General features: G+C 37.5%; 1 protein-coding gene across 1 annotated transcript; it reads left to right on the top strand.

Annotated features, from left to right (window-relative positions):
• The first annotated feature begins 22,447 nt into the window (after positions 1 to 22,447).
• On the top strand, positions 22,448 to 23,429 carry TAAR2 (trace amine associated receptor 2). The gene has a single exon (XM_060614538.2). The coding sequence runs from the start codon at positions 22,509 to 22,511 to the stop codon at positions 23,427 to 23,429; it is 921 nt and encodes a 306-aa protein (XP_060470521.2). The 5' UTR covers positions 22,448 to 22,508.
• The last annotated feature ends 2,293 nt before the right edge of the window (positions 23,430 to 25,722 follow it).

The raw sequence follows: 25,722 nt of genomic DNA, 5'->3' as shown, positions 1-25,722 counted from the left end.
TTAAACTCAATAATCCAGTCTTTGAAGCGTCATAAATACTTGCCAAAAACATAAGGCAAACCATATGAACTCTAACCCATTGCAGATTCTGGTGAGTCATAGTTTCTGTTTAGTTGAACATTGTCAACAAGAACTTGAACTTTAACTTCAGTGTGTAAAGATGTATGAAGAATGATTTGTTTTTAAATTTAGCAGACTATAAAGTGTACTAATAAAATAACTCTCCAAAGAGATATTTTGAATGCTGCACTCAAATAATCTAGATGACATAAGAATCAGATCGAAGTGTTTTGTTTTTTTTAAGATAAGGTATATGTGCATTTTCCAACACAGGTTATTGAGTATATGGTCAGCAGTAAAAAGTATTCAAAGGACATAAATTTATCTTTGCCAGGTCCCGACCATCTTTTCTGCATCACTCCTTCTCCTGAAACCCCTTTCCCAAGTCATTACACCCCCAGTGATTTTATACACCATTTTAACTTGGTTGAGGCTGGTTCTCCTGTGAAGTCATAACAAATATCAGCATGTAATTTGTTTCTGTCTTTGATTTTTCCTGGGAGAGAGAAATCCTTGACTCATACAAATTAAAAGTTCTTAGCGTATATATCAACTTAAGTGACTTTGAAGCTTGAAGTGAAGCCACTCACAATGGTTTATCAATGGTAAACTGTCTTCTTTCTAAATATACAAGTCAGATAAACAATAATAGATAGATGATAAACTCTAAGATTTGTTTATTGGTCAATGTCTTCACTATGCGATGTGTTAAAAAGTAGAGCCTCTCAACCCTGGCTGCTGCTCAGGGAGCAATAATGTAAAATAAGTAGTGTGGATACTCGGGTCCTATGCCAAGAAAACGATCTGCGGTGGAAAGGGAAAGCTTAGAAGCCAGCCACTATGGGTTTATATTCTGGAGCCCTATTTATCAGCTATTATTTGGACAAAGTTATTTAAAAACTCTAAGCTTTAGTTCTTTAGTTCACTCACCTACAAAAGGAGGCCAGTGGTAGCACCCACCCCACTGACTGTTGATTACTGGGTGAACATGGGGCCTTTCACGAAAATGCTCAGCAAACATACATTATTAGTATTATCCTTGTCATTTTATTGGCATATGCTACGGTGATGCTCGCTCAGAATATGCTCAGGCAATGTACACAGAGAAGTTGACACAGGCAAACAGTCCATAGCAGGTTGTTTTGTGGGGTTTTTTTTTTAAGGTAGTGCAGAATTACATCATCCTCGTTCCTAATAAATTTCAAAATTACAATTATGCCACAGAATAGCAGAAGATTTATTTCCAGGTCTATACACAGAAGGAAGTTGAACCTGGTGTTTACATTTTTAGATTGCTGGTCTGTGGCGTGTCGATGTTTGGCATACAGTATGTTTGAGAGGCTATGGGGATTTTTATTTCTTTAGAAAATAATTTATATAAAAATGTGTGTGTGTATCATACCTATGTATTTATATATACATATATGATACTGATATTTGCAAAATAACTATTATCTGCCTATCTAATAAGTTTGAATGGATACTTTGTGTAAGCTCTGGTACACATTGGCGTAAAACAGAGTCCTACAGCACCCCACACATGGGGGTGTCTTCAGGCTCTGGAATCGGGCAAACCTGGGTTCAAATCCTAGCTCTCTTTGTAGTCCCTGTGCTTTGTCTCCTTTGTGCCTTTGCTTCTGCAGCCCCTGATGCCTGGAATGCCTCCTCCCTAACTCCACCTCCCTTTACTGGCTGACATTTACTCATTTTAAAGGACTCATCTTGAGGGGAACCTCTCCAGGAAGCCATCTTTAATCCTTCCAGATCAGGTAAGTGTTTTTCCCTGAACTCCCAAATACCCTACGCACTTCCTTGTTGGTGCACTTATTACTTGTGTTAAGATGTCCTTTGCCCCAGAGAACTTTGAATTGCTGAAGTAAGAGAGTATGTTTTAGTCATCATTGTACCCTGTGCTTAGCACAGTGCCTGGCACAGACAAGCCACTCTATGCATGTTTTTAAGAGGGAGTAAATGAAGACGGGATGATTAGGTATCCAAGGGGATCAAGCTTATAAAAGTTAGAGACAGATTTGAGCCCCAGTCTGTCTGGCTACAAACTCCACCTTCCAGGAAACCTATTTCAGAGAGTGGAGCCAACTATAGGGAAACTATAAGGACTCATAGTTTTTAAAAAAAAAAAAAATTTTTTTAACATTTATTTATTTATTTAAAAAAAAATTTTTTTTAACGTTTTATTTATTTTTGAGACAGAGAGAGACAGAGCGTGAACAGGGGAGGGGCAGAGAGAGAGGGATACAGAGAATCCGAAACAGGCTCCAGGCTCTGAGCTGTCAGCACAGAGCCTGACGCGGGGCTCGAACCCACAGACTGCGAGATCAAGACCTGAGCCGAAGTCGGACACTTAACCGACCGAGCCACCCAGGCGCCCCACATTTATTTATTTTTGAGACAGAGAGAGAGAGAGTGAGCATGAACAGGGGAGGGTCAGAGGAAGAGGGAGACATAGAATCTGAAACAGGCTCCAGGCTCTGAGCTGTCAGCACAGAGCCTGACGCGGGGCTCGAACCCACAGACCGCAAGATCATGACCTGAGCCAAAGCCGGACGCTTAACCGACTGAGCCACCCAGGCGCCCCCAAGGACTCATAGTTTTATCTCCAGTCAACTCTAAGCAGATGTGCCTAGATGGGTTTAATTTGGGTAATAAATGCATATTCATTGTGAATAGAAATGATTTGAAGAGTTAAGTTATTAAAACTTGTATTCTGAAACTAACTACGTTTAGCTTACAGCTACTACCTAAGGCAATGTTTGAAGCCCTAACCACCCTGGAAGTTTTGGGGCATGTTTGGACTGAGACTGAGAAATCTTTAGTTTCAACTAGCAACCTAGGTCCTTTGAGCTACATTTCTTCTAACAACCATGGACTTGGATCCTTAAGATAAAGGTATTCTGAATTTTTCAGTTCATATAGTACAGTGAAAACTTAGAGAGATAATAAATACTATACCATGTTTTAAAAGGAGCTCAGAAACCCTGGTGTGTTCATCTCCAGCACCTGCCACAGGGCCTTGGTACAGGGTGGTTGCCCCAGGAAAGTTTGTTCAAGGACAGGAGAGAAGAAAGATAAGTGATTAGAATGTGGCATTTTTAAAGCAGCAAGAAAGATTATTTCTCAAGTTATCTTTTGAAATTTAGGAATTTTATTTTATTTATTTATTTATTATTTTTTAATGTTTATTTATTTTTTGAGAGAGAGAGGGGGGGACAGAGCAAGAGCAAGGGAGGGGCAGAGAGAGAGAGGGAGACAGAATTCAAAGCAGGTACCAGGCTCTGAGCTGTCAGTACAGACGGCGAGATCATGACCTGAGCTGAAGTCGGACGTTTAATCGACTGAGCCACCCAGGTGCCCCCAAATTTAGGCATTTTAATGTCATTTTCTCAAAGTAACGGTGCCTTGGCAGTCTGACTCAGGACTTCCCAAGTCCTCTCAGTCTGTGGATTAGTGCTGGATATGACAAACATTTTACAGATCATTGTGAAATAAGAAAATAACAAGGTAGTGAGTTTTTCATTTTGGAATGCTTATTCAACTTAATAGATTTTCTTTCATCTAAGATCATGGCCTTGCTAAATGTTCAGGATTAAGATGTTTCTTTTCTTTTATGAAAATATGATAATAATAGATGGAGGTTTTTAAAATGACTATTTGACAACCTGACAATTACCCCCATGTTTTTAAAACTTTTTATTTATGAAATTTCCAAACCCACTATTCTGCCCGGTTACTAACCCCACCTCAGCTCTGGTTGGCTGAGGTGTGATGTTAGTTGAATGGTTTTCCTGAGACTTGTGAAATCTTCCAGACGGTGATTCTTTGTTTTTTGGATTTTTTTTTTTTTTTTTTTTTTGCTCATTATGCCAGCTCTGTAAACATATTTACGTCAAATAAGAAAATAGACTAAGGTAGAAGTCACTGTTTTGCTTTCTTGCATCGACTAAAGTTTTCTTCCTCAGATTTACACTTTGCCTTTGCTTAATAGTCTGAGAATTCCCCAAACATTTGGTTCCTCAAATAAAGTTCTCTGATAAATGTTTTCCTATCTCTACTAAGTACAACTGCTTCCCTAATGACTTACAGTGTGAAATTATTTCCCATCATGACCAAGGCAGAACAGTAGATGTGTTAATGATGCCCTCTGGTCTCTATTTACCTGGAAGTTTGGCAAAGGAAAACAAAGTAAAAGAGATGCTGCTTACACTTGTCTCTTTGGACTGTGGACTCAGATTGAACCTTTAGAGTGTCAAACTGTAAATGAATTGCGGTGGGCATTGGTAAGTATCCAATCAACACATTTAATTACTATTATTAGCAATTCTCATAAGACTTTGAACAAACAGAAGAGTTTCCAAACAGTGATATCATATGCTTGAAATACGTTAGCTTTATTTTTTAAATGGTTTAGGGTTTCATCTTGTCTGTATATTGTCCTAAGCATAGAAAACTATGAAAGTTTGGGGAATAAGGAAAAGCCCATAAAACATCCATTGGTTTTCCTTCCACGGTTCATATTACAAGGAATAATAAAATAAAACACAACAAAACAAAACAGGGCAGTGACCCCTATTTTACTACCAGGTAGTAGACTACATACGGAATTACCACAAGGCTACATTTGATCATGGACAGCAATGTGACAGGTTAGTTCTATAGAAAAAGATAAAGTGAAAAATGGTAGTCATGACCTGGGTAGGTGAGTCCCCTAAACTCTTCTTCCTGGTTCCTGTTTGCATCATCAAATAAAACCATAACCAAAAGAGACCAGAATCATGGTTTGTGATGTCATTGGAAGCATATTAGCCTGAGTTTATATTCAAATACTGTTGATTATCAACTGTTTAGCAATGTTCAACAGCAGAGAGCAATTTGCTAAACCTCTTTAAATTTCATTTTTGTTATTGACAAAGGGGTAGTATGTAACTTTCAGTGTATTGTGAAGATTTTTTTCATTTTAAATCTCTTATCCATTCATATAACAGTATGAATTATTGAGCTCCTGTTTTATATATATCCAATTATTGAGCACCTGTTATATATATCCATTCATATAACAAGTATGAATTATTAAGCACCTGTTAGAGCCCATTGTGTTAGCTGCCTGCTAAGGGTACAGACGGGAACAAGGCCAACACGTTCCCTGTCCCTCTGGAATCTTTGTGGAGATAAAATGCAGGTTTTGGAAATGAAATGAGATTGTATTTTATCACACATTGGCACGACGTACAGTACATGGTTCATATCACACAGTCAACAAGTTGGTTATTATGATTATGATTATGATTTCCAATTCACTTAGGCATTGTCAGCCTCGTCCATGCTGCAGAGAGAATTTAAAAATATATCCCCGACTATCCATTTTGAGCTCAGATCTCTTTCTGTTTAGCTGATATAACAAAGCCTCAAAGTCATTGTGATTATACTCTCGCTGCCCCCTCCTCGTTTCTGTTCTTGTCTGGCCAACTTACATAAAACACACTGGTGTCTTTGTCTATTGGGAAGCTCCCCTTCAGCAGGTGCCAAAATTCTGTATGTGCCTAATTAAACTAAGTTGTTCCATTATCCCATCTTCTCCTATGTTCTCCATTGAAAGACACCTGCTATCCTTGCAATTGCTCAAGCTGAGAGTCTGGGAGGAATCCTTGGCTCTTCCTCATCCTTACACCCCACTTCCTGTCAAGTATGGGCCACGCATTGTAATTCCGGACGCAACTTTCTCTCCATGGACTCTGGATAAATCCCACAACTGGTTCCATTCCTCAAGTCTTGACCTCTCTAGTCCAGTAGCCTCTCAGCGCAGCAGCCACCGATTCCTCTAAAACCCATGTTTGGCCCCTTGTCGAAATGTCTTTCTGCTGTTGAACATCTTTAAGTGTTTTGTAGTACTTTTTATATTATTTGCCCCACAACGCCCAAGTTCCTGGCTAACATAAAAGACCGTCTGTTGTCTGTCCCGCCTACTTTTCTATCTGTATTTCCTACCCCTCTTATAAGCATATTATATATCAGCCACACCAGGCTACCTACATTTCCTGAAAATTCTGTGTCTTTTTGGAACCAGGCTTTTCAAAACCCAGGCTTTGAACACTCGATTTCTGCTATTCAGAATGCCCTTCATCAAATTGTTTATGTCCTCATTCTCAAGGCCTTCCCACAGCAGAACTTTTTTGCTAAAGCTCAACTGATAACGCCTCAGACCCAGGTGCTACTTTCTTCTCTGATCTCCAAAAGACACTCAGGCATAGTTCTATTACGACATGTAACGCATTGCAGTGTAATGATCTGTCTGTACAAGCAAATTAGTTTTTAATCAATATTGCGCAGAATATTTGACACAGTATATGTAAGGTACAAATATTAGGCATAAAAATCACTAAGAGCATGCACACAGCTTAATTCTCACTTTAGGAAAAATAACATTATTTTTAAAAATTCCATTGATTTGTAGTTCTTTGCATATTCTTGTTGCTAACTCTTTGCCAGGTACACGTGTGACAAATGTCTTCCCCCAATTATTAGCTTATTTTTTCAGCTTTTTTTCTGATGACGTATTGAACAAATTCTTTATCCTCATGTAGTCAGATTCATTAAGCATTTATTTTTTGTCCTTTTTTGGTGACAGCGGTAATCCTTTTATACAATGAAAGCATAAAGACATTTTCCTATATGTCTTCTAAGCATTTTTTTTTTTTAATTTGAGAGAGAGAGAGAGAGAGCATGGGTGGTGGAGGGGGGCAGAGGGAGAGAGAAAGAGTCTTAAGCAGACTCCACATTCAGCATGGAGTCTGCCGTAGGGCTCTACCCCACGACCCTGGGATCATTACCTGAGCTGAAATCAAGAATTGGACCCTCAACTAAGACACCTGAGCCCCTCTGCCTTCTAAGAGTTTTGTAGCTTTGTCTTTCATATTTAGGTTTTTAATTCACCTTAATTCTGGAATTGATTGCTGTGTGTGGTTGAGACAAGGCCCAATTTCATTCATCTTTTCTTTTTCAAAGTCTGGGAAATTAAAAAAAAATTTTTTTAATGTTTATTTATGTTTGAGAAAGGCGGTGGGGGGAGGGAGACACAGAATCGGAAGCAGACTCCAGGCTCCGAGCTGTCAGCACAGAGCCAAATGTAGGACTCAAACCCACCAACCGTGAGATCATGACCTGAGCCGAAGTCAGTGGCTCAACAAACTGAGCCACCCAGGCACCACTCATTTATCTTTTCTGTGTAACTAATTGTCCTAGCACCTCTAACCATTCTCCATTAATCTGTTGTGAGCAGTATCATAACTCACATTTCCATATATATATATATATATATATATATATATATATATATAGGAAGCCATATGTTTTTGGGCTCTTTGAAGCCTTCATTTACCTATACCAACACCACATTGTCTTAATTACTATAACTTTATATTAAGTCTTTGAATGAGATAAAGGAAAATTCCCTTCATCCCATTTTTTTCCTCCTTCTCTTCTTGCTTTTTCTTTTTCTTCATCTGGAGACTTTAGGTTTATGAGGACCTTCATAATTTCTTATACATTATTGAGACAACTTGTCAAGTTGCATACACACACACACACGCACTTGCACACCCTCTGAGATTTTAATAGAGAATGTATTAACTCTATAGATCATTTTGTGGAAAATTAGTACCTTTATTACAATAATTCTTCTAATCCCAGAATACGGTATGGTTCTTCATTTATTTAGGGCTTCATTTATGCCTTTAAATAAAATTGAAAACTTTTTCCATAAAGAACTTTCACATCTATTTCTCAAGGTATTTTATATATATTTTTTGATTATGTTGTAAAGGTAAACTTATAAAAAGTTATGATTTTTACTCCTTTTTTGATGTTAGGAAGCAATATTTCTGTACACTGGTTTTTTAAAAAATATAGCAAACTTTGTTAACCTCTTTTATTGATTGTAAAAATGTAAACATATATTTTGAATATTTTACAGAGATATTTGTATCATTTGTCAATAATAACAGTTTTTCCTGTTTCTAATCTTTATACATTTTTCCTCTGCTTTTCTGCATGGCCAAAGTCTTCAGCAAAAGAAGGAAATGAAATGATTTTGGAGTGTTTTCAGGAGGTCTGCCTCATCCTCAAGAGAATCATGTCTCATCAGTAAGATGTCTCTTGAAAACTTTTCATTTTTTGCAGAGATACCCTTAATTGGGTTAAGGAAATCACTTTTCCGCCTGGTCTGCTGCAAGTTATTTTTTAAAATAATAAGTAGATTTTAATTTTATCATGTGTCTATTAAGATAACAAAAGGATCATCCACTCTTATTCTGACATGGTAGTGAATGACTGCAAGTCATGTCTAATGTCAAAACGTCAAACCATGCTTACATGGTCCAATTTTGGCTCAGGTCATGATCTTGCAGTTTGTGAGTTCGAGCCCTGCATCGGGCCCCACGTTGGGTTCTGTGCTGATAGCTCGGAGCCTGGAGCCTGCTTCAGATTCTGTGTCTCCCTCTCTGTCTGTCTCTCCCCTGCTTGTGCTCTCTCTCTCTCTCTCTCTCTCTCAAAAATAAATAAACATTAAAATTTAAAAAAATAACTCAGAACTCTATAGACTGTTACATTTGTGTTTACGAGTAAGAATAAGCTTTGATTTTCCTATCCAGCATATCCTTGTGAGGATTTGGCATCCTCATATGAAGTTTATGCTAACCTCATAAAATCAACTCGCAAACTGACTGTTTTCTGTATTCTAGATAGTTTGTGTAAGACAGGAATCATTGGGTCCTTGAATGTTCAGTAGAGCTTGCTATTAAAACCATCTGGACCTGAAACATTCTTTATGAGAACATTTCCAACTATTCATTTTAATGGTCACAGACTGTTTAGTCACAGATGTTTCTGTTTTAATGCAATGTGTGGGTACCTGAGAAACCGATGTTATTAAAATTGTGCTCTGTGAATAATAGAGCTAATGGGAAAAATAGGATTACTGGCAGACCACCCAAGTCCCATGTAGCACTGGAACTGGGGCCCTAACAAAAGCAAATATAATCCTAACAAAAACATCAGTAGAGTAAATTTCCACTGGAATCTGCACTCAGCTTCACAGTGAACTTCTCTGATGGGGCTTCTGCTCGCTCTTTTGAATTCTGGATCCGTGAGCGCATTTGTTTCCAATAGAGATCCGTTTAACAACAAAATAAAATTAAAAATCTAACCTTGGGCATGCTATGGATCATTAATTAGAAAAAAAAAAAGTTAACATCAGAGGAAATAACTGCTGCCTTTTCATATGTACCCTCGGCTTCCCCAGAGGGATTAGAGCTGTGGCTAAGAGCCGTTTTCAAAACCACCAAAACCGCTACCTCTCGCTTCAGGAAGATCCCTAAGACCTCTATATATTGCTAAGACTTTTTTTTTTCTAGTTGCAAGGAAGCCTGTCATAATTATTTCAAAACTTTCATGTGTTGGGAAAGATCACATAAGAATCAAAATATAATTCTGAATTATGCTGACATCATCTTACTACGGATCAGTCGGATATGAGCTCATGTGTATTCTGGAAACACACACTGTAGAACAGACTGTCTTCCTTTTCTCCTTGAGTCAGTTTTTATAAGCCATATTTTTCCAGGAGTTTGTTTCACAAGGGTTTTCAGATTTTTGGTGTAAAGTTGTTCATGATGTCCTATGACCTTTTTAAATATTTGCTGAATATATAGTTACACATATTCATATGCCTTTTATTTCTGATATTATTTATTTTCTCTTTCTCTTTCTCAAAAATAGCTAGGCTTTATTTAGCCTTTCTATTATTGTATGTTGGTTTCCTGTATCAATTGCTGCTGTTATTTTATTATTTTTTCCTTCCTTTTCTCTCTGTATTCCACTGTTCTTTTTCTTTCTTTTTAAGTTTTTATTTATTCCTTTTGAGAGAGAGAGTATGAGCAAAGGAGGGACAGAGAGAGAGAGAGAGGGAGAAAGAGAGAGAGAGAAGGAGAATCCCAAGCAGGCTCCACGCTGACAGCACGGAGCCCAACGCAGGGCTTGAACTCACAGACCGTGAGATCATGACCTGAGCCCAAATCAAGACGCAGACGCTTAACCAACTGAGCCTCTCTGCTGCTCTTTTTCTAACTTCTTAATATGGATGATTATTTAGCTAATTTTCAGTCTCTCTTCTTTTATATTAGCAATTAAGGGAAAATTTATCCCATTCAGTTTTATTTTTAGATGACTCTTTCAAGCCTTAATACATTGTTTTCATTGATTAGCTCAAAATAAGTTCCAATTTCAATGTTTGATTCCTTTTTAGTCAATGTGTGATTTAGAAGTATGTTTTTAATATCCTAAGACAAGGGGTTTCCTTAGTTGCTTGTTTCTGGCTTAATTGCTCTGTGTTTTGACAACTTGGCACATACAATGTCAGTCCCTTGAAATTAGTTGAGACTTCATGTTATATCCCAGTATTTTATCAATTTTTATAAATGTTTTGTGTATGCCTGAGAAGACCATGTGTTCTGCAGTTGTTTTGTTGTATTGTACTTATTTACTTATTTAAAATCTTACTGATATTTGTATTTATCCTTTTTCTCCTTACAATGTTTTTTTCTTTTTCTTTTTCTAAGTAGGCTCCATGCTCAACGCTTGGTTCACAATCCTGACCCTGAGATCAAGAGTCACGTGCTGGACCAACTGAGCCAGCCAGGTGCTCCTGGTACTTATCCTTTCATTTATTGATAGACATGTGTTAAAAGATCCCACAAAGATTGTGGATTTTGTCTGTTTTTCTTTGTAGTTTGGTTAGTTTTTTTCTTTATGGATTTGTAGACTGATTGAATTTACATGCATTACATCATCTTGGTAAACGGAACTCTTTTTTGTTATGTATCCTTTTCATTAGTAATGCTTTTGCCCTTAACATATATATGGTCTTATATTAATATAACTACACAAGTTTTTTTTTGATTTAACTTTATTTTTTATTTTTTAAAATTTACATCCAAATTAGTATATAGTGAAGAAATGATTTCAGTAGATTCCTTAATGCCGCTTACCCATTTAGCCCATCCCCCATCCCACAAACCCTCCAGGAACCCTCAGTTTGTTCTCCATGTTTATAAGTCTCTTTTGTTTTGTCCCCCTCCCTGTTTTTATATTATTTTTGTTTCCCTTCCCTTATGTTCATCTGTTTTACACAAGTTTTATTTTGATTTATATTTGTTTGGAATATTTTTTTCTAATTTTTGTTTTAATTTCAAAATGTCTCTATCCGTATGTTTTCAATGCATCTCTTCAAAAACAGCTCATAGTTGGATTTGTTTCTCAAATATCTGATCCTTTTTTTTTAAGAAGGAAAATTACAGAAGATGAGACCAAATAGATGGCCAGAATGGCTGACCTTTTAAGCTAAAATTAGGTCTTTGAATGTTATTCTAAGAAAGGAAACCGCTGGGGAGTTTTGAGCATGAGTGTATCGTGGGTGTCTTTCTCCTTTCATGCCTCTCTCATTTCTTTTCCTCCTCCTTCCTTCCTTCCTTCCTTCCTGCCTTCCTTCCTTCCTCCTTCCTTCCTTCCTTCTTTCCTTCCTTCCTCCCTTCCTTCCTCCTTCTTTCCTTCCTTCTTTCCTTCCTTCCTCCCTTCCTTCCTCCCTTCCTTCCTTCCTTCCTCCTTCCTTCCTCCTTCCTTCTTTCCTTCCTTCCTTCCTTTCTTCCTTCCTTTAATTCCTTTCTCTTTTGTCGTATAAAAAATTATTTGTTTAAAATCTACTTTGCTGGCACATGTTTGGGTTGGGGAAGGATAAGGAATAAACTGGAAACAGAGTACAGCAGTGCAATATACACTGACACTTTCAATACAAAGCATGTGAGTGACAAGTTGCCGCAATGAGAGCTTTACTAATTCAGAGTAGTGAGAAGTCATTATCAGACTAAAGTAAAGCTAATCCTATTTTTTGCGGATTAAATACACATATATTTGTAAAAATCTTTAATATGAATTTGGATTTTCAGAAACAGTAAGAAACCATTAAAGCAAAGTCTCAGTGATTTGACTAAGTAATAAACTATGGTATTTATTTTCTAAAAATGAATACTAACTACCGTAAGGCTACTTTTTGTGTCTGAATAAAAGACAATCAGGAGTTCCCAAACAGTTTGGAACCATATCATCTCTAAAAGATCTTTGAGTTCCTAGGAACATATAAACTACCAAAACTTAAACAGGAAAAAATAGAAAATTTGAACAGACCCATAACCAGTAAAGAAAATGAATCAGTAATCAAAAACCTCCTAATAAACAAAAGTCTAGGGCCAGATGGCTTCCCAAGGGAATTGTACCAGACATCTAAGAAGAGTTAATACCTGTTCTCCTGAAACTGTTCCAAAAAATAGAAATGGAAGAAAAAATTCCAAACTTATTCTACAAAGCCAGCATTACCTTGATTCCAAAACCAGACAAAGACCCCACTAAAAAGGAGAAATACAAGCCAGTATCTCTCAGGAACATGGCAGCAAAAATTCTCAACAAGATACTATCCAATCAAATTCAACAGCACATTAAAAGAATTATTTACCATGCAGGCAGTGCCGGGGTGGCTCAGCTGGTTAAACGTCTAACTCTTGATCTCAGCTCAGGTCATGATTTCACAGTTTGTGAGTTTGGGCCCTGTATCAGGCTCTGGGCTGCCAGCGTGGAGCCTGCTTGGGATTCTGTCTCTTATTCTCTCTGCCCCTTCCCTGCTGGCACTCTCTCTCTTTCTCTCTCTCTAAATAAGCTTAAAAAATGAAAAAAAGAATTATTCATCATGATCAAGTAGGATTTATTCCTGGGCTGCCAAACTGCCAGAGTGGTTCAATATTCACAAATCAATCAAGCTGATATACCATATTAATAAAAGAAAGGATAAGAACCATATGATCTTCTCAAGAGATGCAGAAAACATTGGACAAAGTACAGCATCCATTCTTGATAAAACCCTCAACAAAGTAAAGATAGATGGAACATACCTCAACATCATATATGAAGGCCATATATGAAGGATCCACAGCTAATATCATCCTTAATGGAGGATGAGAGGTGTTTCTTTACAGTCAAGGAATGTGACAGGGTTGTCCACTCTCACCATTGTTATTTAGCATAGTACTGGAAGTCCTAGCTTCAGCAATCAGACAATAAAAAGAAATAAAAGGCATCCAAATCATCATGGAAGAAGTCAAGCATTCACTCTTCGCTGATGACATAATCTCTATGTAGAAAACCCGGAAGACTCCACCAAAAAAAAATTGCTAGAACTGATGCATGAATTCAACAAGGTCACAGGATACAAAAGCAATATACAGAAATCTGTTGTATTTCTATACACCAATAATGAAGCAGCAGAAAGTGAAATAAAGAAATTTAACCCCATTTACAATCTCACCAAAACCCATAAGTTATCTAGGAATAACTAAAGAGGTAGAAGATCTGTACTCTGAAAACTATAGAATAGTTAATGAAGGAAATTGAAGAGGGCACAAAGAAGTGATAAAGCATTCCATTCTTATGGATCAGAAGAACAAACATTGTTAAAATGTCTATACTACCCAAAGCAATCTACATATTTAATGCAATGCCTATCAAAATACCATCAGCATTTTTCACAGAGCTAGAACACACAATCCTAAAATTTGTATGGAACCACAAAAGACCCCAAAGAGCCAAAGCAATTTTGAAAAGGAAAAGCAAAGCAAGAGACATCATGATTCTGGACTTCAGTCTATATTACAAAGCTGTAATCATCAAGACAGTGTGGTACTGGCACAAAAACAGACACATAGATGAATGGAACAGAATAGAGAACCCCCACAAATGTATGGCCAACTAATCTTTGACAAAGCAGGAAAGAATATCCAATGGAAAAAAGATATATCCAAGAATATCCAAAAAAGAACATCCAATGGAAAAAAGCCTCTTCAACAAATGGTGTTGGGAAAACTGGACAGCAACATACAAAAGAAGGAAACTGGACCACTTTCTTACACCATACACAAAAATTAACTCAAGGGGTGCCTGGGTGGCTCAGTCGGTTAAGCGGCCGACTTCGGCTCAGGTCATGATCTCGCGGGGCGTGAGTTCGAGCCCCGCATCGGGCTCTGTGCTGACAGCTCAGAGCCTGGAGCCTGTTTCAGATTCTGTGTCTCCCTCTCTCTCTGACCCTCCCCTGTTCATGCTCTCTCTCTGTCTCAAAAATAAATAAATATCAAAAAAATTAAAAATAAATAAATTCAAAATGGATGAAAGAGCTAAATGTGAGACAGGAAACCATCAAAATCATAGAAGAGAACACAGGCAGCCACTTCTTTGACCTTGGCAGTAACAACTTCTTACTAGACATGTTTCCAGAGGCAAGGAAAACAAAAGCAGACATGAATAATTGGGACTTCATCAAGATAAAAATCTTCTGCACAGCAAAAGAAAGCAATCAACAACGTTTAAAGACAACCTATGGAATAGGAGAAGATATTTGCAAATGACATATCTGATAAAGGGTTAGTATCCAAAATCTATAAAGAACTTATCAAACAACACCCAAAAAACAAATAATCCAGTTAAGAAATGGACAGAAGACATGAATAGACATTTTTTCAAAGAAGACATCCAGGTGGCTAACAGGCACATGAAAAGATGCTTAACATCATTCATCATCAGGGAAATACAAATCAAAACCATGATAAGCTATCACCTCACACTATTAGAATGGCTAAAATTAACAACACAGGAAACAACATATTTGGTGAGGATGTGGAGAAAGGGGAATCCTCTTGCACTGCTGGTGGGATCGAAAACTTGGAAATAGCCACTCTGGAAAACAGTATGGAGGTTCCTCAAAAAGTTAAAAATAAAACTACCTTATGACCCAGCAATTGCACTACTCAGTGTTTCTCAAAGCATACAAAAATACTGATTCGAAGGGGCACATGCACCCCAATGCTTATAGGAGCATTATCAACAGTAGCCAATCTATGAAAAGAGCCCAAACGTCCATAGACTGATGAATGATAAAGAAGATATGGTGTGTGTGTGTGTGTGTGTGTATATATATATATATATATATATATATAATGGAATATTACTCAGCCATCAAAAAGAATGAAATCTTTTCATTTGCAATCACATGAATGGAGCTAGAGTATATTATGATAAGCAAAATAAGTCAGTCAGAGAAAGACAAATACCACATGATTTCACTCATGTGTGGAATTAAAAAACAAAACAGGTGAACATAGGGGAAAGGGGAAAAAAAAGAGAGTGGCAAACCATAAAGACCTTAACTCTAGGGAACAAACTGAGGTTTGCTGGAAGGGAAGTGGGCAAAGGATGGGCTAAGTGGGTGATGGGTATTAAGGAGGGCACTCGTGATGAGAAGTTATATAGGTGTTTTATATGTAAGTGATGAATCACTAAGTCCTACTTCCGAAACTAATATTACACTATATGTTAAGTAACTAGAATTTAAATAAAACTTAGAAAAAGAACAGAAGACTTTTAACAGTCATAACAAGTATGAGTTTTTTTTAAAAGCTGCTTCATCATTTTGTAATTGTACCTTAATCAACACTGTTCTAGAGGTCTTAGCACAATATGTTAAGAATAAGGAACTGAAAGCCTAAAGGATTGAAAAGGAGGAAACAAAACCATAGTTACTTATAGATAGTATTATTAACCACATAGAAAACCCACAAAAATCCACAGAGAAACTTTTAAAATAATAAGAGAATTCAGCAAGTTGCCCCATTCTTCCTGGTCTAAGAGGGTTGATGAGAATTTTTCTTCTAATCACATTTTTGCTAGGGAAAAAAAGAAAAAGAAAAACAATGGATGATAAGGCCTCTTCTCAGTGGCTGGAATGTGAGACAAATACGAACTGTGACGATCTCAGATTTTCCTAAAGAGTTGGAGGACACATGTCCATTTTTCTACTGGAATCATTGTGTGGTTGGGATCAGCTTCCTTAGGGCCACCTGAAATGCAACAGGTCAGCTGCGTTTTTATAGTCATTATGCAATAGCGGACTTAGGGACCAAAGGTTCAGATGATGACAACTTAGGCAGCAGAGACTCCTGAGAGGATAGAGGAGTGGTTTAGGCTTATTAAGCTGTTAGACTTTAGAAAGCAAGGGTTTGTTTTTGCTTTTTTCCCCCTCTCTTAAGTATTTCAGTCCCAATTCCCTTGAGATTAATTGGTAAATTCTAGAATAGCACCATTCACATAGTGCAGGTCTTCTAGTTCCGTATAAACATTCACAGTGGTTAGAAAAGAAACAAGGAAATAAAGGTCCTGCTAGATGGAGTTTGATTAACAATGGCCTCATCTACAATACAACAGGTATGTGGAGAAGGGATTAAGGACAGACCTATGTGTTTTCTCTTTCCTGAGGTTTTGTTAGGAAGTAAACTGTCATTCGTATTATGCAACAGCATTATTCATGACCTGATTCTTCTTTTTTGCATTTTTGTCATGTGCAGAGAGAATGTGTAGGAATATAAAAGATAGTAGGTGTACAATTCAGTATGAATTTTTAATAAAAGGCAGAGTCTTTTTATTATGTGAACGGGATAATAGGTTGCTCTGCAGTATAATACGTTTCTTGGGAAGAAGATATAGAATCCTGGAAAGTGTTACCTCTTCACAAATGGCTGAGTAAATTATCACTGTCATTAACCTAAGTGAAGCAGAGGATTAAAGCAGACCTCAGATTTTACATACAACCCCAATCCTTTATTTTTGTAGGAAAAATATTTTCTGGTGAAATATATTCTTGAATGTTCATCCCAACAAAGAAGGAAGAAAGATGAAAAGAAAGTCATCTTGATAGTGTTCTTTGTACGTCAGGCATTGTGCTAAGCTGTTCATGTGTGTTATTTAATATGTTAAGATTCATTACCATTGAATATTTGATAGAAATTGAAAAACTGAAAGAAAACAAAAGCTTGGATAAGGGCAGAATAATTCCAGAAAGGTAGAAAGAATGATTGGCAGGAAGAAGGACTTTTAAAGTCTGTTAAAAGTTGAAAAAATGGTTGCTAAAGCAGAGGAATGTTTAATATGGAAGCACTTACCAATTTAATAAGGTAAAGAGACAAGAGATTGCATTAGAAAAATCAGAAAATACTTTATTATTGCAGACATGGTCTTGCAATTTAATCACTTTCTCAGGAGTGTAGAAAATACTTTTATTTTTAACAATACAGTGGAATAAATTTTAGGCATGGTATTTATTAATTATTCATGAATGTGCAAGCAATTCATTGTGTTCTGCATCTTTAGTTTTTGTTCTTCCTGTAGATATACCAACAATGGAGAAAAGATTATGCTTTAATTCTATTAACATCCATGTAGCTATATATGCTTATATTAACAGGTTTAAAATTTTTTTAATTCATTTTGAGAGAGAGAGAGAAAGAGAGAGAGAGAACATGCTCCAGTGGGGGAGGGGTAGAGAGAGAGGGAGAGACAGAATCCCAAGCAGGCTCCATGCTGACAGCACAGAGCCTGACATGAGGCTTGAACCCACGAACCATGAGATCATGACCTGAGTCTAAATCAAGAGTTGGACACTCAGCTGACTGAGCCACCCAGGTGCCCTGGTTTAAAAAAAGTTTAATGATACTTGAAGAATATAGTCCTGAAAGAATTGTTTTATGCATTTAGCATTCACAGACTATCACTGTAAAAGATGTGAAAGATGTGACCATTGAAATGTTTGAATTGTTGATGGATGTCACACGCAAGAAACGTTCCAAATACACCATACAGGACAATGATGCTTAGAGGGAAGTTACTTAAAAGTCCTATTTGATGAAGTCATCAAATAGTCATCCACTGTGCCCCTTTCTGCTCTGTGGCAGGGGTATGAGGAACACCCTTCATGACGTATACTAACATACACATCATGCTCTGCATTTCAAAGAACTTTATTAAGGTTCCTAAAGCTTGTTGGCTATGTAAGTTTCCTGAATATTAAAGGGAGGTAAGCTCTGCGCCCTATGATCTGAAGCTTAAAAGGATTGAGTATGACTTTCAAAAATGGACAGTAAGCTGATTATAATAGGAAAGTCACTAAACCAGGAACACAAAAAGTTTGCAATTAAATCCTAAAATGTATTGTCATGGAGTTGCCTTTAGCACAAGAATACTCTGTGGTGTGTGTGTGTGTGTGTGTGTGTGTGTGTGTGTGCCATTTTCATTAAAATGAAATTATTTATTTCTCTTAGCTTTCCTTTCTAAGAAGTAAAGTGGCTTAAAAATAAGCCAACAAAATAGAACTTTCCTTTCTATTTCATAGTACAGTTGACCCTTGAACAACTTGGGAGTTATGGGCACCAAGCACCCCTACTCAAGAATACATGTATAACTTTTGACTCCCCCAAAACTTAACTACTAATAGCCTACATTGACTGGAAGCCTTACTGGTAACATGAACAGTTGATTAACACATGTTTTATATGTGATATGTATATATGCTGTATTCTTATAATGAAGTAAGCCAGAGAAAAGAAAATGCTATTAAGAAAATCATTCAAGGGGAGCCTGGGTGGCTCAGTCAGTTAAGTGTCTGACTTCAGCTCAGGTCATGATCTTGAGTTTGAGCCCAGCTTTGGGCTCTGTGCTGACAGCTTGGAGCCTGGAGCCTGCTTTGGATTCTGTGTCTCCCTCTCTCTCTGCCCCTCTCTCCCTTCTCTCTCTCTTTGTCAAAAATAAAAATTAAAAATTAAACAGAAAAGAACATCATTAAAAAGAAAGACTACGTTTAGACTAACTACTGAAAACAATCTACATATAGGTAAATCCATCTGTGCAGTTCAAGCCTGCATTGTTAAAGTATTTTCTTCTGTGCTGATACTTAACTGGTAAGCACGTGGGTGACTAAAGTAATTGGTTAAAAAAACTTGGTACCAAAAGGGGGGGAAATTCCTTGCCTATTGTTTTTCCTTCTACCTTCTTTCCTATGAGAATGTCAGGATGAATGTTACATACGTAATAGAAACTGCTACAGTAGCTGCTAAAACTGAGTGTAACTTGTGAACCAGTGGTACACATTTTAAAAATTTGGGGATGAAAATGTTTTGGCAAAACTGTCTTTCAAGAATAAGTCTGTCGTTTCTGTAAATAGTCGTTAGGGCATTAGCTGGCAGAGACCCCAAGTGCAGTTTGGTAGTGTTCCTCTGTGGTTGTAAACAGTCGTGTTCCTCCTTCTCTAACTTTAGCTCCATTGCTAAAATGTGTCCCATCTCACAGTTAGGCTATTCGTTCTGTATAGGGGGAGATAGAACCCCAGAGTAGGAAGGATAAGTAGGATAAAATTGCGTTGGATTCAACACTTAGAATTAACATCCAGAATATCAGTTGGAAGGTGAACAGCCAACTCATACAACTCAATATCAAAACAAACAAACAAACAAACAAACAGAAAGAAAAACAACAACAACAACAACAACAAGCCCAATCTAACTAAAAAAATGGGCAGAGCACTGGGTATCATATGTAAGAGATGAATGGCTGGATTCTACTCCTGAAGCTAAGACTACACTGCATGTTAACTAACTAGAGAATAAAAAAATAAACAAAACAAAATAATATAAAAAAATGGGCCGAGGACTCGAATAGACTTTTTGTTTTCCCCCAAGAAAACAACATACAGATGGCCGACAGGCACATGAAAAAATGCTCACCATCACTAAAGGAAATACAAATCAAAACCACAATGAGATATCATCTCACACCTGTGAGAATGGTCATTATCAAAAAGATAAGAAATGACAAGTGTTGACAAGGATGTGGAAAGAAGGGAACCCTTGTGCACCGGTGGTGGGAATGTCAACTGGTGTAGCCACTACAGAAAATAGTACGGAGTTTCCTCAAAAAATTAAAAACAAAACTACCATATGATCTAGTAATTGTCCTTCCAGGTATTTACCTGAAGAAAAAAAAAAAAAAAAACTTTAATCTGTAAAGACATATGCACTCCTATGTTCACCGCAGCATTATTTACAATATTTAAGATATGAAAACAATCTAAATGTCCATTGATAGATGAATGGATAATGACGTGGTCCTTATATTTACATTGAAATATTATTCATCCTTAAAAGAGAAAGAATCTTGCGATTTGCAACAACTTGGATAGACCTTGAGGGTATTATGCTAAGTGAAATAAGTCAGGCAGAGCCAGACAAATACCATATGGTTTCATTTATATGTGGAACGTAAAAACCAAAACAAGTGAACGAATAAACAAAACAGAAACCGATTCACAGCTACAGAAAACAAACTGATGGTCATCAGAAGGGAGATGGGTGGAATGGACAAACTTGGTGAATGGAATTAGGAAGTACAATCTTCCAGTTATAAAATAAATAAGACATGGGGATATAATGCACAGCATAGGAAATATACTCAACAACATTGTAGCAACTTTGCCTGGTGACAGATGATAACTAGACTTATTGTAGTGACCATTTTATAATATATAAATATCAAATCACTACACCTGAAACTAATAGAGTCTTGTATGTCAGTTATTCTTCAACAAAAAGAGAATCAGTTGGAGAACGCTTTTAATTTCAGATCTGCACTCATTCTCCTCCTTGCAGCTATCTTAATTGCTTTCTTTATTTTTTCTTTTTAAAATCACTGCTTAACTTTGATAAAAATGGGAAAGCTCCTTGACTATCTACTGGCTAAGACCACTGGCTTGGGGGCAACAGTGAAACTAGACACCCTCTCGCCTCCCACTCTATCCTCTCTCCAACCCTCTATTTTCTCTGTTATGTTCTGGAGACCCTGAGAATGACTTTCAAAAATCTTCAACCAACCTTGAGCTCTTCCTTCACCCTTTCTTCTGCTTATGACCGGCTTTCTTTCTTCTGTTTAAATCCCACTCACCCACTGAGAACCAAATGGAAAGTCCCAACCTCACCGGAGCATTCTTGTCTACCCCAGCCTGAAATTCCCTCACCCATTTCTTTTACCTTTGCACATTTTGCTTAGACTCCTTTTAGATCAGTTAATCTCCACAGTTGGTTTTTATCCGTGGTGCAGAGTCATTTAGGTTTTAAGTTCTGCCTCTTCAGTTGTTTTGTAGAATCTCTGAGGCTCAAGCTTTCTTGTTCCTTTCATTGTGTCTTGCTTGTTGTGGGCACTCTGTAAACAGTTGTGGCTCAGTGTCTGATGGTGCTCACAGGGGCTGAGAATTTATTGGTTTATCTGTTAGTAACTGGCCAGGTCTGATATGTGTGAAGTCCTTGATGGCCACAGACTCTCGGCAGTATTAACAGCTATTCTTTTTGTATTAGTGTTTTCTCCCCCAACGTACTTTAAAAAAAAAGGAAAGTTATCCTAATTCATGAACATGTTACCTTCCAAATATACATGGAAATGGCATCATGCAGATTTTTATATGCAAAATGAAGATACTGGGCCAACACAAGGAAGGAGTGGAGATGCCTAGCTGTCCTGAAGCTCGCTAACCACCTGCTCCTATAGCTTTCTCTGCGACCCACACACTGAAACTTATTCGGCTTTCATTTTGCGTGATACGCGTTGCCCGAGGCTCTGAGGAAAAGCACCATGGAGGTGTACTTGTTCTTCCCAAAGAAGTGAGGGTGGTCCAATTCTGCCCTCTGCCCATGTCTGATTCAGCTGCTCTGGCTGGTGAGATGCTTGTCAGGGCTCCATGACTGTCTGAAAATGATTCTACCCGGTCATTAGACATCCTTAAATGATTCTTCCCCTTTTAAACAACCTTGGCATGAACAAAATCAAAACACCATGAAAATAATACAACACATGAATGAAACAATTTTCAAATAATAATAACATCCTGGTCCCACAAGGCAGTAGACTGTACTCAAATAAAAGCTGATTAAGTGTTCCGGACTTATTTGAGGAAGAAGTGAATGTATTGTCTAATATATATCCATTCTTTCTATGAACATAAGGAGCATCAATTATAATAAAGTAGATAATGAACTTGTTGCTTCTTCTCTTCCCCTCCTTTCACCTCCCAGTTCTCTCTCTCTTCCTTCTCTCTTCCTTCTTTTTCATTTCTGGCCCTGGAATAAAATAAGAGCTTACTAAATGTTGGTGGTATAATTTGAATCCAGGAAAGTATAAAGCAAATAAATCATTTAAACCCAGGTTAAAATTCTGTGAAGTTGCAAATGAAAGTTAAGATAAATAAATGAGAAAGATTGTAATTAATATTTGAGCATAAATTAATTATCTTCCTTGAGTCTTCTATATTTTTCTTGAGTTCTTCTGTGAAACCTTACATAAAATATAGAATATTTGATTAATATCTGACAAAATTTCATGTGTTCTTGCTTTTTCTGAAGGAAATATTGGATTGCTCTGGATATGGAAATGGATCTTGCCCGGAAAATGAAAGGCCACTGGGTGTCCGAGCTGCTATGTATTCATTTATGGCCGCAACCATATTCATCACGGTGTTTGGCAACCTCGCCATGATAATATCCATTTCTTTCTTCAAGCAGCTTCACACACCAACCAACTTCCTCATCCTCTCCATGGCAGTCACTGACTTCCTCCTGGGGCTCACCATCATGCCCTACAGTATGGTCAGATCGGTGGAGACTTGCTGGTATTTCGGGCTTACATTTTGCAAGATTCATTACAGTTTTGACCTGATGCTTAGCATAACGTCCATTTTCCATCTTTGCTCTGTGGCTATTGACAGATTTTATGCTATCTGCTACCCTTTACGTTATTCCACGAAAATGACGATTCCCCTCATCAAGCGGTTGCTATTTCTCTGCTGGTCGGTTCCCGGAGCATTTGCTTTTGGGGTGGTCTTCTCGGAGGCCTATGCCGACGGGATTGAGGGCTACGATATACTGGTGGCCTGTTCCAGTTCCTGTCCAGTGATGTTCAACAAGTTATGGGGGACCACCTTGTTCATGGCAGGATTCTTCACTCCTGGGTCTGTGATGGTGGGGATTTATGGCAAGATTTTTGCGGTATCAAGAAAACATGCTCGTGCAATCAATAGATTGCCCGAAAATCAAAATAATCAAATGAGGAAAGACAAAAAAGCGGCCAAAACTTTAGGAATAGTGATGGGCGTTTTCTTACTATGTTGGTTTCCCTGTTTTTTCACAATTTTATTGGATCCCTTTTTGAACTTCTCTACTCCTGTAGTTCTGTTTGATGCCTTGACATGGTTTGGCTATTTTAACTCCACGTGTAATCTGTTAATATACGGTTTCTTCTATCCCTGGTTTCGCAGAGCGCTGAAGTGCATTTTACTAGGTAAAATTTTCAGCTCACGTTTCCATACTACTGATCTGTTTACCCAAAAAGAAACTGAATAGACTTGTGTATGAGTGAAATGAGGCAAAAGCACAGGAATGTAGAAGAATAAAGTCACTTAAAGCATGTGTATATGTGTGTGCATGTGCGTATATGTGTGTGCATGTGTGTATACGTGCGTGTAGGTGTGTGCGTGATTTTGGCTACCAAGGCAAGCTTTTAGTTTCTAAGACTTGAGGGAAAAAAAAAGTCTTCTCTTGGAACCCAAATCCCTCTTCTTCAGAATACTTCATATACCTATTACTTCTATGGAGAAAAGAGGAAGGAACTTGGAAGGATAAAGAGAAGACGAGGAAAAGCCAGGAATGGTGTGAAAAGAACACACAACCTTGATACTATTTGGAAGGGATCAGAGCATAAACTGAGTTCAAAAACTCCTGCTGCCTCTTACCACCACGAGCACTTTGTGTGATTCTTCCATTCGCTTTTTGTTCTTTCTTGTCTGACCGGATGTAGTTTGAAATGTCAACAGCTAATAATTATAGGCAAATAAATACAGAAATAATTTCAAACATGCATATTCTGTCAGGAACCAGTCACTGGTTAGCTGAGAGTTAAACCTTTACTAGAATTTACTATTGTGAGGTTAAATCTTTCTTTCTTTTTTTTTTAAGTAAAGTTTATTTATTTTGAGAGAGAGAGAGAGCAGAGGAGGGGCAGAGAGAGGGAGAGAGAGAATCCCAAGCAAGCTGTGCACTGTCAGTGCAGAGCCCAACACGGGACCCGAACTCATGAGCCATGAGGTTTTTATTCAGCGTCTTTTTAACTATAAGTTGAGGCCCATTAGTAACTTGTGAAGTGAAGTTAGTGGTCTGCAACCAGGGGTGTGCTGCTAAGTGTTTGACACTTGACTCTGAAAAGGAAGAAAAAAGCCTTGATTTGCAGAATTTGACTATAAATATACATATAAACTCAACATATATAGAGAGAGAGATTATATATATATATGTATGAAAATTATGATTCCAGTACACACACACACACACACACACACACACACACACACACACACACATATTTATTTAGCAGAATGAATATATATTGTTCATTTAGCTGAAATCAAGCTATAAATGTGATGTCAACTGGCTCTCAGAAGTCCTGAAAAGTTAACCTGTTCTTGTCAGTGGGCATGAGAGGTGCCAATACACCACTGGCTGCAAACAGCATTTTTCATGAAAAACAAACAGAAGAAAATAAATCGTCTCAGAATACGTTGCTTGCATTGAGGGTAAGTAATGCCTTATAATGTTTTAATTTTAGTTATGTGAGTGTGTGTGTAAGTGAACTGCGTTCCACTAAAATTTTTTGTGGTTCATTTCTTTTTTTTTTAATCTTTATTTATTTTTGAGAGAGACAGAGTGCAAGCGGGGGAGGGTCAGAGAGAAAGGGAGACACATAATCTGAAGCAGGTTCCAGGCTCTGAGCTGTCAGCATAGAGCCTGACACGGGGCTCAAACCCACGAACCATGAGATCATAACCTGAGATGAAGTTGGACACTCAACCAACTGAGCCACCCAGGTGCCCCTAATTTCTTTATTTAGAAATTGATGAACGATATTGATGAACAAATTAGCAATTTTTCCTCTTTATGGAAAAGCTTACATCATTGCCCGTAAATTTACTTTGATCTTAGTTAATTGCACAAATCACAATTAAGCAGTGACCATTCTGTTGTCAGCTGAAATATTAGTTTTGTCTACCTGCCCAAAGATGGCCCTGCCACATATTGTCTAGACCTTCCATCCCTGCTAGCGTGCTGATAGGTTGGTGCCTCCCCGTAGCCTTAGAGTAGAGGAGAAATGGTGGAGATTCTTTGGGATGGTGAAAGAGATTGCAAGTACAAAATAAGTGGAAACACTGATTTTCCAAGAAGAGAGGAATTAAAGCCAGGTGCAATGATGAGAGCTAATATGGTGTGTTGGATGCTATTGTGGCTTTTTGGCAATTCTTTTTAATGAAATACAGTAAAACCTTGGTTTGTGAGCATAATTTCGTCCAGAAACATGCTTGTAATCCAAAGCACTTGTATATCAAAGCAAGTCTCCCCGAAAGAAATAATGGAAACTCAGATGATTCGTTCCACAACCCAAAAATATTCATATAAAAATGATTGCAATACTGTAACATAGTACAAAATTATAAAAAAAGTACAAAATATAAAGAAAAGTAAGCAAATTAGTCTGCATTTACCTCTGAAAACCTTCATGGCTGGTGTGAGGGAAACAAGAGAGAGGAGGGTTATTGTGTAGGACGACTTTCACTATCACTAACGTAATCACTGCTATCTATTGGCT

The sequence above is a fragment of the Panthera onca genome, chromosome B2 (genome assembly GCF_046562875.1).
Source record: "Panthera onca isolate mPanOnc1 chromosome B2, mPanOnc1 haplotype 2, whole genome shotgun sequence".
Lineage (NCBI taxonomy): Eukaryota > Metazoa > Chordata > Mammalia > Carnivora > Felidae > Panthera > Panthera onca.
This window is presented reverse-complemented; position numbering and strand designations above follow the sequence as displayed.

Coding starts and splice junctions, on each gene's coding strand:
- TAAR2 (XM_060614538.2), top strand. CDS start 22,509: ATGTATTCATTTATGGCCGCAACCATATTCATCACGGTGTTTGGCAAC.